Source organism: Lissotriton vulgaris, chromosome 5 (genome assembly GCF_964263255.1).
Source record: "Lissotriton vulgaris chromosome 5, aLisVul1.2, whole genome shotgun sequence".
Lineage (NCBI taxonomy): Eukaryota > Metazoa > Chordata > Amphibia > Caudata > Salamandridae > Lissotriton > Lissotriton vulgaris.
In genome coordinates, this window is record NC_141693.1 from 1,900,787,283 (window position 1) to 1,900,805,038 (window position 17,756).

The 17,756-nt window shown below is 44.4% G+C and overlaps 1 protein-coding gene across 2 annotated transcripts in view; it reads left to right on the forward strand.

Annotated features, from left to right (window-relative positions):
- LOC147717671 (E3 ubiquitin-protein ligase TRIM39-like) overlaps positions 1–17,756 on the forward strand; it is a 94,248-nt gene that overhangs the window by 19,965 nt on the left and 56,527 nt on the right. For both annotated transcript variants that reach the window (XM_086924462.1, XM_086924463.1), the window contains exons 2-3: positions 1,415–1,998; positions 6,300–6,395. In XM_086924462.1, the coding sequence (XP_086780588.1) occupies positions 1,576–1,998; positions 6,300–6,395 (519 nt within the window). In that variant the 5' untranslated portion in view covers positions 1,415–1,575. The remainder of the gene's footprint in view (positions 1–1,414; positions 1,999–6,299; positions 6,396–17,756) is intronic.

The following is a 17,756-nucleotide window of genomic DNA, read 5'->3' on the forward strand; positions in this document are numbered from 1 at the left end:
TGCCAGACGACATAGCCTGACATTTGACCTCTGTCTTTGAAGCTCTGGCAAATGTAACAAGATAAATACAGAATGAAACACTGTTTTAGTCAAAGCACTCAATTTTCGTAGCACAATGTTATGTAAATGTGCAGCACTGAAATATTCCAAAGTACCAATCACGTCGTTGTGTAAAATAACACAATACGTACACTAACGGCACACATCATGTGTTATTAATGCAAAACACAAAAGAAACAGTAAGCTGTATTTACACATAACTTCGACATGTTATGTTACAGTATCAGAACATCCATTCTAGAGGAAGCTAGTGAAACATTATTTGTTACATGCAAGGAGAAACCATGGTTTTCTGTTGAATTAAATGATTTTGTGAAACTGAATGAACGTGCAGGGCTCCTGCACAGAAATAAACCCACCGTCTTAAAGGCCGCAGCCATATGCGACCTAATGATGTCGATTAAAGCAAACCTAAATTAGGCACCATTTTTAAAAAGGAAATTAGCTCCCACAGGGCAAAGTGGAGTGGTGTGGTCCCCTTTAGGAGATCTGTTGCATTGTAATATTACAGAGCAGTCCTGTACACTTGTCCTTTGATGTGCGGTTGAACTTTCAAGATTACAAGCTTACAAATCTTACTGAATATGCTTAAAGGGCTGCTAGTTTGCGTTTAATACCCCTGGAACCATTTTTAAGTCCTGGGATTCCGCATCCTTTGAGAGGTCTATTAGGCCCAGGTTGGGAAGTGGGGGTTGTTAGACATTCTACCAAGCTGAGGCTCACTTTTAGAAGATTTCAACGAGTGTTGAGTGTGAACTTATCAAGGTGTCAGGAGAAGATATGTTGCAGCTTTAAGTTATGCCTTAGCCTATCAAAGGAAAGGATTGGCTCCAATCTCCTTGGAAGAAGAGGGCATGAGGAGTGTTGATGTGGAGAAAATGTCTTCAAGAAGACCTTGCATTAAATGCATCCTTGTATGGACTGGCGAGTGGTCACTGGGTGATACGTGGGCTAGAATTTCATGCAGTTGGATACCACAGTTGTTAGGAAAGACCAGATCATCCTATCCAAGTATATAGTCGTCAGATATAGTCCAAGAGAAAAGTCCATTTTAAAAACCAGAGTAGGGTGGTGAGTATTAGCTGCACTTACAGGGAGCCCTCCATGGTTTTGTCTGTTGGCCTAACACGTGCACTCTTGAGTTTCTGCCCAAGCTCTCTTTCCTGCTAACACATTCCTTAATCTTCGCTATCTCATGCTGTGGTCTATCAGTCTTCAAACATGGTTGTTCTGTCATGTGCTATATCCACCAGTTTCCTACTACATATATTTATCCTAACCCCTCACCTTTCCATCCTGGCTGTCACATTCACTAGTGGTGACACTCAGTTGTTTCTATTATTGCTTTCGGCAGGTGCCATCAACTTCCAGGTGGGACGGTGGAGACTGGTTGGGTGTCCATAGCAAAGAAGTGTCATCGTTCCCGCACGGTTCTGCATCAGAAAGAAGAGTCTTACATCCACACATTCTATAGGCATAACCTTTCACCTGTAAGAAGTAAAACCAAAGCTGACCATGGCGGTGGCAGCAGCAGCAGCAGCTTCACCCAGCCTTGAAGAGGAAGTGACTTGTTCCATCTGTTTAGATTATTTCACTGACCCTATAACTATTGACTGTGGTCACACGTTCTGCCTCCACTGCATCACAGAGTACATAAAGAAGGAGGAGATGGAGAATAAGCTCGCCTTGTGCCCAGAATGCAGGCAGCTGTTCCGGAGCAGTGACCTTAAGCCCAATAAAAGAATGGCAAACATAGTGGAAATGATTCAACGGTCAAAGACGCTGCCTGTGCCAGTGAACCCATGTGCGGAGCATGGGGAGAGTTGCCTGTTCTTCTGCCGGACCGATGGAACCCCTATGTGTTTGGTCTGCCGGGACTCCCATCATCACAGAACGCACAGTGTGGCTCTCATACAGGACGCTGTCCAGGATCACAAGGTATGTGCTGTTTTAGGATTTGCAGCCAGCAGTTCATGCTGTCATCTACAGATAGGTTACTTCTTTTGATGGTTTATGTATGTGACTTAAATGGTTTTTTTCGCATCGCCTCCAACTTTTAGATTCTGAATTTTGTTGTCTAGCTGTCTTATGCAATGTACAACAATCTTTTCCCATCAGAAGATCAATGAATTACAGCAATTCTTGAGAAATCATGGTCCTATCTTAACTTCATATTTGAGTCTACGCTTATCTTGAATCATTGGTCAACGTTTTTAACCCTGTTTAAATTTGAGCTACATGTCTTATGATATCACGGCCACATGACTGTGTTAAGAATTTTACTTACAATTGTGTTTTATTTTGTGTTTTTAACCCTTCATCTGTATGATTGTGATAAAGCTTCATTAACGTTCATCTTTTTATGGCCATATGCCGAATAAAAGCATTTAACTGACTTACCAGAGTTGGGCATAATGCTAACGATTACATCTCCAAACCACAGTACTTACACTAACAGAATATGTTTCCATGCCACAGAGTGTGATCTAATGTAGACATTACCATGTAGTGGATATTGCATCTGGGTAATTTTAGCAAGTTTGAGTATTCTTGGAATTCATTAGGACTCCTTAGAAAGTCTGACATTTACTTGAAGTGCAAGTGTAACCCTTATTAAGCTGATTTCCAATTTTTGCATTACATACCCACCTTAGTGAAATGGGCATATTGTAGAAGGCATCTATTTTTACTATGATACATGCATATATTTAAAGCCAGCAAAAATAGAAGAGGAGCAGTACTGAGAAGGTAGCAGAGCTTAAGAGAGAAAGTAATTATCTTAAAAAACCGAGAATCTGTAATCCTAAATCCCTTGAGGTACAACCTCGAAAAAGGAAGAGTTAAAGAGCTGAATCTCTCAACAGTCTCCTTCAATTTCTATCTTTCTGTATAATTTCATGAGCAATACATACCTCTGACCAATTGCTGAGTATACACATACAACATTCCAAAAAAGTAACAAAAGAAAAATAGCAACAAAAAGAATACACTGTTCCCCAAAGGATGAAAGTAGCAAAACTAAGTAATCAAGCAAAAGTGGGCAGCGCAGAAGCGAAAAGGGGGAGGGGTGAGGGAGGGGGGGGGGGCGGGGGGGGGGAGGAATTTCCCTGTTCGGAACTGAAACCCTCACACACCCAGCAAGCTAGGTGTCATGCTTCATCATATGGGTTTTACTCCTCGTTAGACTGGCGCTGCAATGTCTATCGGGAACCCATAAAGGGGCTTTTTATCGGAGACCTTCTGTTCCTGCTAGTCGGTGCATGTGGGAATGAGGGCTTCAGGGGATGTGTAGAAGTGTGTGAATAATTGGTGAGAGTTAAAAAAGGTTGGTAAATCCACGGCAAGTTTTATTGGTGTGGTTCACCACCTTACTAAAAACAGTGAGGCGGAAAAACACTCTGGTGCAATGATCCAGCAGTGTTAGATCCACCTAAAGGTCAACATGTTTCATGCTGTAAAAGCAATTAGTCAGGACCAACAGTGAAAAAGTACTACACAGAGGGAAAGTGGCAAATACTACCTTCCACTAGAAGTAGGGATACAGGCCAAGAGGTCCTGCTCAATCTGGGTTGGACCCTACTACGACCCAGGAGGGCTTCACCGGTTTTCTTAAGTGTGCTGACACCAGGATGGTTGGTACCTGTCCGTTGGCCGGATCACGCCATAGACCTACCCGCACGTAAAGGTCAGGAAGAAGCCAGAGTTTCAGTTCCGAACAGGGAAATCCCTCCCCTCCCCCTTTTCGTTTGTGCGCTGCCCACTTTTGCTTGGTTACTTAGTTTTGCTACTTTCCTCCTTTGGGGAACAGTTTATTCTTTTTGTTGCTATAGTTCACTGGCGTATACACTGGACCCCGCTAAAAATTGCCCTGTTTAGTTTCCTCCATTTGTTTACACAGTAGAAAAATACCTTTATAAATAGCCTCTCTTATAAAACAAAATTATATTTTGTTTTCAGAAAAAATATATATTATTTTAATACGAAATAATTCATTAAGTGTACCCATCCAGCTTCCATGCAAATGTTCAGTGCTGGGGCAGAAATGCTCTGATCCACTTTATATTGAGGAAGATTGTTATTTTTTTTCTCTGCCTCCCACTGCCCGGTTTCGATTGCTGGCCACCACGTTATTCATTCTGGCTCCTTTTTAGTTCTGTACTAGACAGACCACTTCATGATTTTATAAGATAATACACAATATACCTAGAGTTGGACTTTGGTTCAGCTGCCTTCAGCTACTGCTTATTTGCAGTATTTGCAGTATCCGTAACATTTTGGAGCAGTCCCCATGCCAGCATACAAACAGATGACCACCGGGCCAGTCCTACAGCCATGTCTGTGCAGAAATTTTTGTTCAGTTTTCTGATCAGCCCACTGGATAGTTATCTGGTGATCGGCATGCCAGTCATCATGAGTGACAGCATGTTGCCTTTTTGTATGTGAATCTTCCAAGGAGAGGTGCAAGCACAGAGAGACAAAACTGTCTGTTTCTTATATATTTTTGTCAAGAGTAAACAATCAGAAACCACAGTGAAGCGTTACAAGTCTCAGACCTGTGACACACCAACCACACTTGGTCAACAACTACAAAACAGGCATTTTCAGTGCAAGCTTCTCTCATAAATATTAGGCACATCACAGAAACCTGCAGTGCAAAATTCCCTTAGATTGTATTCACAGGATGGAGCGCCCTTACACACAGAACAGGTACAGCACAGACATCCATAGTGCAAGCTTTCAACACTGATGCAACAGGAATAGCACACGCATCTTCTGTGCATGCTTCCCATGTAAAGGAAACATACCATCTCTTCTGCCACCACCGCTGCTGTTATAAAGTAGACAGAGGCATCTCTAACTGCACTTTTAGTGTTTCTATACACTTGCACAAAAGTACCTAAACACACTACTGCGACTGGCCCTCACAAAGATAGTGTTTATCAGGTTCTGACTAGGTTAACCCACACTGTGAGGACCGAGTCCAGACCCACACTGTGAGGACAGAGTCCAGGCCCCACTGCGTGGAGAGGGGCGGGGGGGGGGGGGGTGACGACGACGGGACACACACACACACACACACACACAAACACACACTTAAAAACACTTACACACACTTACTTTATTTGCATAGAACAATTGCAATACAGCCATCTCTGGTAAAAACAGGTACATTATAATTAACCACTGTGGTAGGCTTCCTTACTCACAGAGCAGGTCCAGTACAAACACCTACTGCATATGCACACTACACTGAGTAGATACAGTCTAGGTATCCACAATGTAAGCTCCCCTAACATACAGTAGTAAGCTTCTCACACACTCCCCACAGATACAGGACATGGTTGCTTGTCCTGAGGCCAGGCTTCAGCACCACAAACTATTCTCACTTAATGAACAGTGAAGCTTGCATTGTAAATCATTGTTTCTGTACCTGCTATGCTTATGTGAGCAGCTTTCACTACAGGCACCAGTACAACACACAGACTGAATGACAGCCACTTATGTATTGGTGGTTGTCAGTTATTCAGAAGACTGGTTTTAAAACGCAGGTGGAGTGTCATTTTCCCATCAAAACTGTCTGAACATGGAGTACACAGAATTATTCACCCATGATTTAGTATCAACAGGTTTCAGCATTCTAGGATCTGTTGACAATCTGATGCCTTCTTCTGGACAATTCTGTACGTTTTTGACAACTTAAATTCAGCATGTTGCTGTCCTATTCCGGCTTCTAAACTCTCCTGCTACTTGAAATGTACTCTCTTGCAAAAGTCTATTTATGTGAGACCTGGAAATGAACACCCACTTGGAGCAGTAGATTCAAGGTTTACATAAGTTCTGCCATAGCCTCATGGCATCGTGGAAGTGTTGCCAAGCTCTTTTTCTCCCAAAGAGGAAGCAGTTGCTTTGGGAGTACATGCCAGCTGCACTTCCATGCAACTAATAATTTGACTAGCATCCTTGCATAGATAATGGTGCCATAACATCACATATAATATAGGAAATGTCACATAATAAGATTACTCTCTTCATACCTTATCCATTGCTGCCTAAGCAACATTTTGCACCTTTTTCTCTCTTAGCCTGTATATTTCTAGTTTTTGACAGAAGGTCAAGTGGCCTGTTAACACTATGAGCTAGACTAATTTTAGATCACCAGAAGCATTGAAACCGTCTGAGCCTCTGGTACCTCGGGGCTCCAGAGCAAACAGCTTCTGACACCCTGGTTTTCTCCTCAGCCCCGTCTTCTGGGTAGTCTGGCATTACTGAAGAAGCAGCTGGAAAAGGTGCAGAGACTGATGATCGATGAAGATTCCAGACTTGCAGAGTGTCAGGTATTGGTGCATATCTTTGTTCCTTTAAGTGTATCACACTATTGTATCATATTATTGTTATGAACTTTTATCATCATTTATTTGTCTATTGCATTGTTGCTATTTGTTTATCTTTTGTTTCTCTAAAGCTTAACCTTGAGACTTGCCTCAGTTCTCTTAATGGAAGAGGATAACATTTACTTAAAAAAAAATAGCAATGGTGAGCCTTCTTTGAAGTCACACCCACTTCAAATAACATCTGGGTATAAGTACTGGGTCTCTGACCCCCCCCCCCCCCAATCGAATATTTCTGGACCTGTAACTGAACTCTTTCAGAAGAACTGCTCTGCTGCATCAAGGACTGACACCCTGCTGGACTGCTGATCTGGAAGGCCTGCTTTTCAGCTGTGCCTGCCCTGCTCTTGTCTGACCCTGCTGAGGAGAGCTGGACTCTGCTTTACAACCAAAGTGTTCGCCAAGAGCTTGCTGGGTTTGAAGTGCACAGAAGCCCTTTTTTCCTAGCCCTAGCTCTAGACTACCTGTAAGGGGTAATCAGCCCTTTGTATGGGGACAGGACCCTGCCCCTTCAGGTGTAAGTGTCATCTCTTTCTTCCATCCTGCCGAGGGTGTGCAATCAGAATGCAGATAGGCACTTAGACACATTCAACCTTTCTGTGTTTTGTGGCTGTCTAGAGGGAAGGCACAAAGTGAATCTGTCACACACCCCAGACCAATATTCGAGACAGGCTGCAGGCATACAGAGCTGTAAGAGCAGAGAAAAATGTCCAATTTCTAGAAGTGGCATTTATAAAATAGTAAAGTTAGATCCAACTTTACCAGTAAAGAGGATTTATCATTACCATTCCAATGATATAAACCATAACACTGCTACTCCTTTCTTTTATTAATTGCAGCTTAAAAGTATATTAAGGAATTCCCAATGATAAACGATGAGAGGAATTGGCTTTGCAGTAGTGAAAAACGAATGTAGTCATTTTTCACTACCTGGACATGCAAATTGTAAAAGTATGTCCTGTCTTTTACATACACAGCACCCTGCCCTACGGGCTATCAAGGGCCGAACTTAGGGGTGACGTGTAATAAAAGAGGAGTTTAAGGCTTGGCAAAGGGTTTTAAATGCCAAGTGGAAGTGGCAGTTAAACTGCACACACAGGCTCTGCAGTAGCAGGCCTGGAACATGTTGAAAGGACTACTTTTGTGGGTGGCACCATCCATGCTGAAGGCCCTCTAGTAGCATTTCATTTACAGACCCAGGGCACAGGTAGTGCACTCTACTAGGGACTTGCAGGTAAATTAAATTTGCGAAACCAGTGCAAACTAATGATACCATGTTTAGGGGATAAGCATGTGCACTTTTGCACTGGTCAGCAGTGGTTAAGTGCTTAGAGTCTCATGTCCTACATAAAGAAGGTCAGTACAAGAGGAGGAGGTAGGCAGAAACGTTTTCGGTGACCTTTCAGAGAAAGCCATTTTCTAACAGGCTGGACTTTATGCTGCTCCAATGGAAAACCACTGAGCCTGTGTATAGTAACACCTGACCTTTCTAAGCAATTACACACGCCTTCCTACGCTGCTCGTGTAATCATCAGTGTTTTGAGATCTAAATCGTGACTGCAGCCTGTCTTGTGATGCTTCCATCTTGAAAATAGGAGGCCAGGACACAGCCTGTGATGTATTCTCTTGTTGGGCTTTATTGCTGACCAGCATAGAGCTTAAACTTACATTTAGTCAGCAGTTGAAGTGAAATTAGAACAGTGGAATACATGGTGTGCCATTGAAGAGAATGAAGTGGTTCCGGGTTTATAATGTCTGGTGTAAGCTGTCTGCTTCTCAAACATTCCAATGATTGTCTTTCTGTTTCTCCCATTTTAATTTACAACACTCTACAATCAGTAGGTGGAATGTTCTAATAGCCTTATAACCCTTCTGCTTTAGGCTATACCGGTTGTTAAAGACCCTCTTCCTCATTATAGAATTCAGGGCCTTTAACAACGGGTATAGCCCTCGGTAGCAGGCTGTAAGGCTATGTGGAAGAGATCAGAGGTAATGGCTTCCTTTTTCCCAAAGCACCTTCAGTACAAGGAGACTGAAACCAGCATTCACACGTCGGTCCTTCCTTTACCATTACTCAGTATTACAAAATATGACCGGTATCGCTGGCACACATGCACTGAAATTGAGCACATTATTTTCCTGAAAGTGGTGATTTATAGACTTGAGCACTTACTAAACACAGTTTGATGTTTATAAGCTGTGGTTGAAAGCAGCATTCCAGGCAGCTAATATTTGGAGCCTTTGAGATTTGAAGGTTACAATATCTTCTTTGGCTCATTTTATTATACCTAACATGTTACCTTTTTACTGGCTAAGTTTTAAGGGAACAGCCCGGTGACAAATAGCATATTTCTGTGCATATAAACTGTTGGTGTTCAGTTCTTAACTGCAGCATTGACTCTGCCTCCAGAATTTACTTTTGAGGTACTTCATGTCTGTTTGCGTCTCTTGCAAACCCTACTCAGGGCTTCATTTAAAGTTACTGTTGGTACTTCTATGACTTAAGCGCAGCATGTCTGGTCTTCGGCAGTCAGTGGTTCTCCCGCATTGGATCTTAATAGATTCACTTGCTTTGAAGCGATCCCTCATTCTTAATGTGGCGCATGGCAGGATTTGACCCTCCTGCATCCTTAGTAATGTAGCAGGAGTGGTTCTCTTAGGTTAGCACGCGGGTAAGAGGGAATTCTGTCCAGTCACCAGGTGCTTGCCTCAGCAAGATGACTGGGCAACGGGTAGTGCGTGTGGCTTTTCATGCTCTCTCACTAATTCACAGATTCACCCTAGCGCAGTGCAAGGCAAAGCTCCCAGAGTGTTTTACTGTGTGCAGTGAGCACTGCCACTGTACATATTATAATTGGAGGTAATATGGAGAAAACTACATGATGTAATCACCCTTGCAGTTTTCTCCAAGTTTTTACTACCTGGTTTTTCTTATTTACTTTGTAAGTAGTGCTGGATTTTATTGTAATGATTATGTATTTTGGTCCAAGCGTCATTACACAGCGCAAGCTGTCTGGTTGCGGATACTGTAGGCTTACCAAGAACTCATAGTGGGTATACAGCCTGTCTGTGCATTGCTTAACATTGGTCGGCTTTATTGCCACTCTTAAATATTGGCTTTCCATGCCCATCGTGAGTTTGTCTGTTTGCTGGAGCATAGCCTCTCTACCATCCATTTGATTGCCTGACTTGTATTTGTTTGTGTTCACTTTTAAGGAGGTACTTGTTTTCTTTTTGGTTTAGTACTTTTAGAGATTACATGTGTTTTCCAGCTCTCTCCCTCAGCTTCTTCCTTCTCTCACCAAATACATGCCCCATGCACTATGTTCTGCTGTCCTCCTCATGTGCTGCTCGATCTTTCTCAAGTACTCCCCCCACCCCACCCCCCTGCTCTGTGTGGGTCTCTCCCTCCTGTTTCTTTTACCCCAATCTGGGTTTATTTTGTAACCCCTTCCTCTGTACTCTGTCGCCACCTACCCGTTCTTGCATACCTCCACTATCTTTAGCACCATGCGCGCTAGCAGAATTCCGCTCGCACGCTGGGTTTTGCGGAAACGCACTTTACGTGACGAGCTGGGCTCGTCATCAGCGTGCGAGGAGGCTACGCCATGACGAGCCCAGCTCGTCATCAGCGTCGAAGGGGTTAAAAAAATATGTAATTTAATGTATTAATTTCTTTAAACCTTTTTTTTGGGAGTCATGGCAGCAAATTACTGTTGGCCCTTCAGCCTTACTAAAAAAAGCACCTAAATGCTACCTTAATTTAATTGGTAATTTGTTTTTATTAATTGGTAATTCATTTTTATCAATTGGTAATTCGTTTTTATCAATTGATTATTAATTGTAGTAATTTATGTGGGTATACATTATTTAATTGTTAGCATTTGTTAATTGGTAATTATTTTTTATAATTGTTATTTTTCATATATTTAATTTTTAATTAGTATTTTTATTTATTGGTATTCGTTATTAATTTGTTAATTAATCCATTGGTAATTATGTTTTTAATTATTTTGTGGTATTTTTAAATAGTTTATAGTCATTTAATAATGAATTCAATAATATGTTTTAATATTTTAATTTTTTTTAAGTATGTTGTTTTTAACTTCTACACTATCCAACAGTTTCCCTACTGTTGCACTCACTGGAGTTGGAATAGTAATTTTTACCCCTACGCTATCCAACACTTTCCCCACTGTTGCACTCTCTGGAGTTGGAAAAGTAATTTTTACCCCTGCGTTATCCAACACTTTCCCTACTGTACACTCTCTGGAGTTGGAATAGTAATTTTTACCCCTGCGCTATCCAACATTCTCCTTACTTTTTTAAATTTGTTTTACATATTTATTCTAGTAACAAACTCCCCGGAGCCCACAGATGCCAGAAAATGGAAAAATTCCCAAGTACAGAAACGTTTGTGTTCCTTATCTGCCCATGGGTACGGAAAGAGTATTGAAGCCTCAGCCCTCTGCGTGGCTTCCACTTTGAGCTGGGACTTCCACTCAATTGTCTTGCAAGACTTTCTGCACCTGTTGCCCATTGCTCGGGCTAGGGCTACTGAGGAGGGCTAACAGAACCCACAATCCTTTGGACCTGTACCTTGCTTGTAGAACCTTGAAGTCTGTTTTCAGTCCTTTCTTTTAGGGAGGGGCAGGTGGCACCGCACAGACCATGTTTACTGGAGCCATTGTGAATTAATTACATGGGTAGCTTACTTGATTAATTTCTAGGGATCAGAGTAGTTAATATTTTACAAAGCCCTTACATTTGTAGATTTACTGCTGGGTGAATTGGTTGTTTTATACAAGACTTTGATCTAGACGTCACCGCTCAGTGTTTGTTGAGGCAGAGTGAGTTCATTCTTCGTGTAACTGATTTCTTCAAGATAACAGGAAATGTATCCATGTTCAGGTATTCGAATAATCGTCAGTGATAGACATTTATTTCAAAATATCAAGTTCTGACACCTTTTTGTGGTCTCTCTACGGAAAACTCTAGGCTTTTTGACTCCCTTTGTCATCTTTTTAGGTCTCGCCTGGCTTTGAAGTGCGCATGAGCTCCTCGACTGCGAGAGCTATAGTAATGAAGTCAGTTTCAAGAAGGGGACACGAATCCCCGCCCCTAATTTTCATTGGGTAGCGTCAGCGTTTGTTAAACACTGGCTTCCCATTGAAAAGGAGGGTTGTCGGTTGCCTCCCTTTAGCTTTTTGTTCCGGCCCACCTGGACTGGCTCGCCTGCATTACGGCTGTCGTTACGAAGTTTCTTATCAGAAGTTTCGTCATGCTGCCTTGCACGCGCCAGTCCAGCTCTTTAATTGTGCTGAACAAAAAAGGAGACATGGCACTGCATGTTTATTTTTGCATCTTGCTTTCACTTTAAAGTGAAAGCGCGATGCAAAAATAAATAGCTGATGCCTGGGGAGCGCTTGTTGTCTATGCCGGCGTGCAGCTTTTGGTGTCATTTCCTGCTTCCCTCACGCTCACCGTGCTTTCGAGCTCGTTTCTCTTCTGGTCTTAGTTCCAACAGCCGTAGTCATCAAAGTCAATGTCCTGCGCAAAAGATGTCAAATATATAATTTCAATAAAAAAGTGTCTATGCAAATACCAGTACTTCATCCCCTCGGAGCTTAGCCTCTGGTTTCACGTCGCCAGAGGGGCGTGCTGGAGATATGCTCGTGCCTCTGACATGGATAAGAATGACTTGCCTTCACAAAAGCTCTCATCTCCTTCTCTCATACAGCAGCACCCAACAAACCTAAAGTTTAAAAAACACACGCAACTTTCAGCCGAGAAGGAAGCCAATGCAGGTCAGGTCTTGTGGGGGGCGGGGGGGCTGCTTTGAGCAGAATTTATCTAAACAGCAGCTGCTGAGCCACGGGCCCGCACACTATTTTCAGAAGCGGGGGCCCTTTATTCTGGCTTGACACAGAGGAGGTTAGGTCAGCGTCCCGACCCCCAAATGAAGGACACTATCATTAAATCGAGGTCCTTAAATGTTGCTTGCGGCTTCCACGCCGGGAGAGCCTCAAAGTAATACAGAAGCCTCAGAAGCGCCTCCCTTTTCAGGACTGCCAGTTGTCTGGCCATTCGTCCAGCCACCAAGAGCAGCAGTGTCCCTCCGAACCCTACAGAGAACCGTATTGAGCGGATCGCTCTGACTAAATTTCCCTGTAACAATTTAGCTGAGCCATGGTAAATTTTGACTCCAAGATACGGCAGGCAGTCAGGGTCCCACAGTAAGTTCTTTAGCTCAGACGGCGGGGGTTATTAGCCCACGTAGGGTGAAGTCTTGATTTTTGCCAGTTACCCACTGAACTGGGCCAGCATGTCCCTTGCCCCTCTCAGCTCTGTGGTTGTGTTGCTGAGAAACAACAGGAGGTCGTCTGCGTACAAGGCTATACGGTGTTTCAGATCACCTGTCCGCAGGCCACCATAGTCACGCCCGATTCTCGCCGTGTATTCCAGGGGTTCAATGGCGGGGGTGAACAGTAGCGGGGACAGAAGGCATCCTTGCCTCATGCCCCTTTCCACCCTCTGCCTAGGCAAGATTGTTTTCCCCGTACGTACTCGGACTGTAGGGGTTGCATACAGTAGTTTAACCCATGCAAGAAAGCCTTCTCCCAGTCCCAGATCAGACAAGACCTTATAGAGGTAGGGCCATTCAATGGTATCAAATGCCTTCTTGATGTTCACTGCAAAAGCCGCCTACTACTTGTCATACTCGCTCGAGTCCTTAACAGTCAAGAGTCGACCTATGTTTATGGCCGTGTTCTGCCCCGGGATAAAGCCTACTTGGTCAGCATGGACCAGCGTCGTCATTGTGGGGCAGTAGGCGCATCGCTAAAATCTTGCTTAATATTTTATAATCCATGTTGAGCATGGATAATGGTCTGTAGGCTGTAAAGTTGTGAGCCTGCTTCCTGGGCTTCAGCACCAGGACGATCAGAGCCTCTCTAGTGTTCTCTGTAGTGTTCTGTTGTCGCGTGCCTCCTGATATAATGCAATTAATCTAGGTGCCAGCTCCTTCACATGCGCAGCGTAAAACTCGGCTGCAGTGCCCAGGGTCTTGTTACGCGGCATGCCCTTGACAGCAACCCTAACCTTGTGCTGTGTGTTATCTGCACCTAGACTGTTGGACTCCTCAGGGCCCCACCTCCTCATCTGTAATACTGCAAAACATTCCTGAACCTCCTCCCTATCACATTGTGCGGAGCTGTTGTACAATCTGGCATAGTATCGAGCAAGGATCTTGTTGATCTTTGCCTGCGTATAATGTCTGGCTCCTGCCTCATCCTCTATTTCCTACTCACCGGGTTCGCCAGCCATGCTAGGAGGGATCCTGACTTATCCCTTTCTAGGATGCACTCTAAGTATTTCTTGTAGTCGAAACATCTGAGTCTGTTTCGCCACCTCCTCTTTGACTTCTAGCACGGTTTGGTGGATCTCTGGATGTTCTGGCTGCCTGCGCTCCAGTACCCTGTGGATCGCCTCTGCCACCTTTCTCAGCAGGGTGCTCCTGACCCCTGTAGTGCGGGCTATACACTGGCCTCTCAAAACTACTTTAAATGCATCCCACTCCGTACTCCGTGATGAGGCCGTCCCTCAGTTATCCTCAAAATATTTTGTGATTTCTCCCCTGATCTCCTCCCGAAAGACCTGGTCCTCTAGGATGTCTGGATGAAGCCGCCAAGTGGGAATTGATGGCCCATCCCAACATCAAGACCATGGGGTTATGATCCGATATCGTGCACGCGAGATATTCTGTAGCAAGAACATGGCGCTGTATGTCTGTTGTGCATAAAAAAAGGCATCCAATCGCATGTGCACTTCATGGGCCGCAGAGAAGTTGGAGTAGTCTCTGTCTCAAGGGTGTATGATTCTCCAAGTGTCTGCGTGCCTCCAGCTCTGTTGCCATGTATTGAATGCATGCGAGGTGTGCACTGCCTGGAAGCCTCTCAGTGGGGGATGAGATCTGTCCATGTGTATGTCATCCACACTGTTAGTCTCCCCCCATTAAAGTAGCCCCAGTCAAATATGGGGTCAGGCAATGGCTCAGTCGGGCGAAGACGTCTGGCTGCTCTATATTGGGGGCATAAATACTCACTATGTTTAGTTCCCGGCCCTTCAGTCGCCACCGCACTGCACCATATCGTCCCTCCGGGTCAACACGCTGTCGTAATTGGCATGGCCGCGTTAGCGATTAGCTGAAACTACACGTTGTCCTCCTTAACTTGGCTATATATGAAAACGCCATTTTGAATGTTGCGGCAGCCATCTTAGACCATAAGCGGCCTCGTGGCCGGCGTGCCCTTTAGTCCGTTGTCCGTACCACTGACCACTTCAGTCTGCCCAGCAACAGGCTATTTTTAGTACTGGTCAATCGTGCACATGCGCAGTCCCAACTGACCAGTAAGCCTTTAGGAATGTGCGCCAAACTGACCAGCGGAGTTGTACCCCCTCCAATGAGCTGGCTGTATTCCAAAACATGACCATATATGTACCTAAATGTGTTCTAAACTTGTGCCGCCTATCTTTTATTGCCCTAAAACTGTATATAAATCGGGGTCACACCGGTGTTCGGTGTGATACCTCTTGCATTACCGAAGGGTGTTGTTTGAGTGTACCACCACCCCATGGGGTCTTAATAAACTTGTTCTTTGCCTTTTACAGTTTCCGTGCCAACAGTTCTTGAGTGTAAGTGGGTTATCTTCGGAGCATGTAGGCCTTGGGAACCCTGATTACTTCAAATTGGCGACCACGAAGGGACTCATCGGCGACTCGGATGCCCGAAGGAGAGGTCGTGACGAAGGCTTGGAAACTCGCCATGGACGCGCGCTGCCACTGAGTGACCCGAGTCTTGGCTCCCACGGTGTTTCTTCCTTTCCTTCCGATCTGACCTTCCAGGTGGCGCCGGTCTCCGACTGAGTTTTCGAGTGTCTGTGTTGCTGGGAAAGTGCCGTTTGGCTGATTCGATTACAAGACCTTGGCAGTTGGAATCTGGACATTTGAGAATTTGGGTAAGATTTGTGTTCGGTAAGGTAGTCTTCGGACGCTTACTGAAGTTCTATGATTTGTGATCGGTAAGGTAGTCCTCGGACGCTTGCCGAAGTCCTACGATCTACGTTTTGATTTGAGTTAGCTAACATTGTGACTTTGTGATCTTTGAACTTATATGTGTAGTGCACTTCACATAGGCAGGCATGTAGAGATGTTTCTCTAACTTTGTTTTTTTCTTCTGAGCGGCACATTTGTGTGAAGTACTGTAAGTGCCATTTTGTACGGTGTCACGCTTTTGTGATACTTTTTGAACATGCCTGTTTTCAGCACACTCCGAGGGATGTGCTGTCTTGGAAATGGTACCACAATTAGGTTAGCGGAAGCACAGCCGGCTCCCCCAGAAGGAACACCAAATCGCGAGATGTACATCAAATTCGGCCTTCCCCCTATTATGTACAGCAAATTATGGCATAAGTATACAAAGGCTGATCCTGAATTGCAATGGCCACTACATGGGTCGTTCGATTTACGAAAAGTACAGTTTGTGGAGCAATGTTTGTTTCAACGCAGGTCTAGACAAAACATGTTTGATTGTGTGCGAATGTGGGAGAAAGCGGTGCGTGAGCGTATGAAGCGTGAAGTTGCCTTGGCGGACAAAGAGCAGTGCAAGGCTGCTCGGAATAAGGCTTTACAGCTTGAGGAAAAGGAGGCTCAGGAGAAGAAAGAGAGGGAGGAACGGGAACGTAAATTGCAAACGACTGGTCAATTTCCTATTCGCCGACCGCTTTATCCTGTCCTTAATAATGAAATTGATGATTTTTCATTGCTAGATCGGTCACCGCCTCCGTACGTTTCGCCGACGGCACCAGCTGCAGATTCGGAGGATGATGGACAGGATAAGTCGGACCAGAAGGGTGTATCTGCTCTCAGGTTTACTGCGGAGAGGTCCGCACATTTACGCAGTTGGGCTCGTAAAGTGAATAAGAAATGTGTTTCTCAGGATGAGTTGCTTGCGGAGAAGAGGGCGTGGTCGGATCTTGAATTAATGTATTTTTTGTCTAGTTTGGCGGATGAAGTTGTTGCCGCGTATCGTGATTTCAGACAAGTTAGAACCTAAATTGTTGTCAGTGTATCGTGAGAATTTGGTTAAAGGTGTATTTGATCTTGCAGATGTTGACGACCTATTCAAGCAACTGATCCGGCTGCGAGACGAGACGACGAGATTGCGGGAGGAGCGGAAAAGGAGGCAAAAGGAGTCCGAATCGGAGAATAACGGGCAGATTAAGGAGTGTTCTCTCCGGGGTTCAGATAAGAGTTTTGCATTGCATGTTATGCCTATGCGTGAAGCCGCGCCCTTGTATGTTCCACCTAAAGGGGAAGGTACAGATGATGATAAATCGTCAAAGGATGCGAAAGGGTATTTTGTATATAACTGGGTATACACGCCTTGGAATAGAGCAGATGTTATGGCATTGAAAAATTCTCTACCTGATCTTCGGAAAAATCCGGCGGCATTTTATGAAGGGGTGGAAGGGGCTATTTCGTCTTGTGTGATGACTCTTGTTGATATAGATTTGTTCTTTGGGCTAATTCTACCACCTGATATGTGGAGACAAATTCGTAAAAATAATGATGAAACAATATTGGGGGGCACATGGAAAGAAATAAATGCTGCCGATTTAGATAGGGAACCGGCGTGTAAGCCTTGTCAGTTAATTCTAGATCTTCCGGCAGCTATCTTGATTAAATTAAAGACGCTTGTTCCCTCTAAAAAGATCGATTGGACTATGTTAACTTCGTGCAAACAGAAACCCGATGAAACGGTTTCAGATTTCTTTACACGCTTCGAGGAGGCATTCCATGATTACAGTGGTCAATCTTTAACAGACGATACGGGTCGGCATTTGTTTGTAGATAAGTATGTGGCTAATCTCCTACCGGAGATTGCAAAAAGATTGAAATCGAGTGAAAGTTCCTGGGCCACGGCGACCCCTGCGTCTTTGTTAACTATGGCTCAGTATTATGAGCGGCAGGAATTGGAGGCTAAAGAAAGTGTTGAGAAAAAGGCGAAGGAATTGAAAACGAAGGTGATTTTGGCGCAGGTTCGGGGAACACAGGGTAGAGGGAATGGTAGAGGTAGACGAGGTGGAGGGAATACGTCATATGGTCGTACGGATATAGCGGAGGATCAGTGTGCTTATTGTAAGGAGTTTGGGCATTGGGCTGATGATTGTCCGGTACTTCGTGAGCAGCGTAGTCAGCGTGGTCGAGGAGGTGGTAGGTCGAGAGGAGGTTATACGGGAGCGAGAG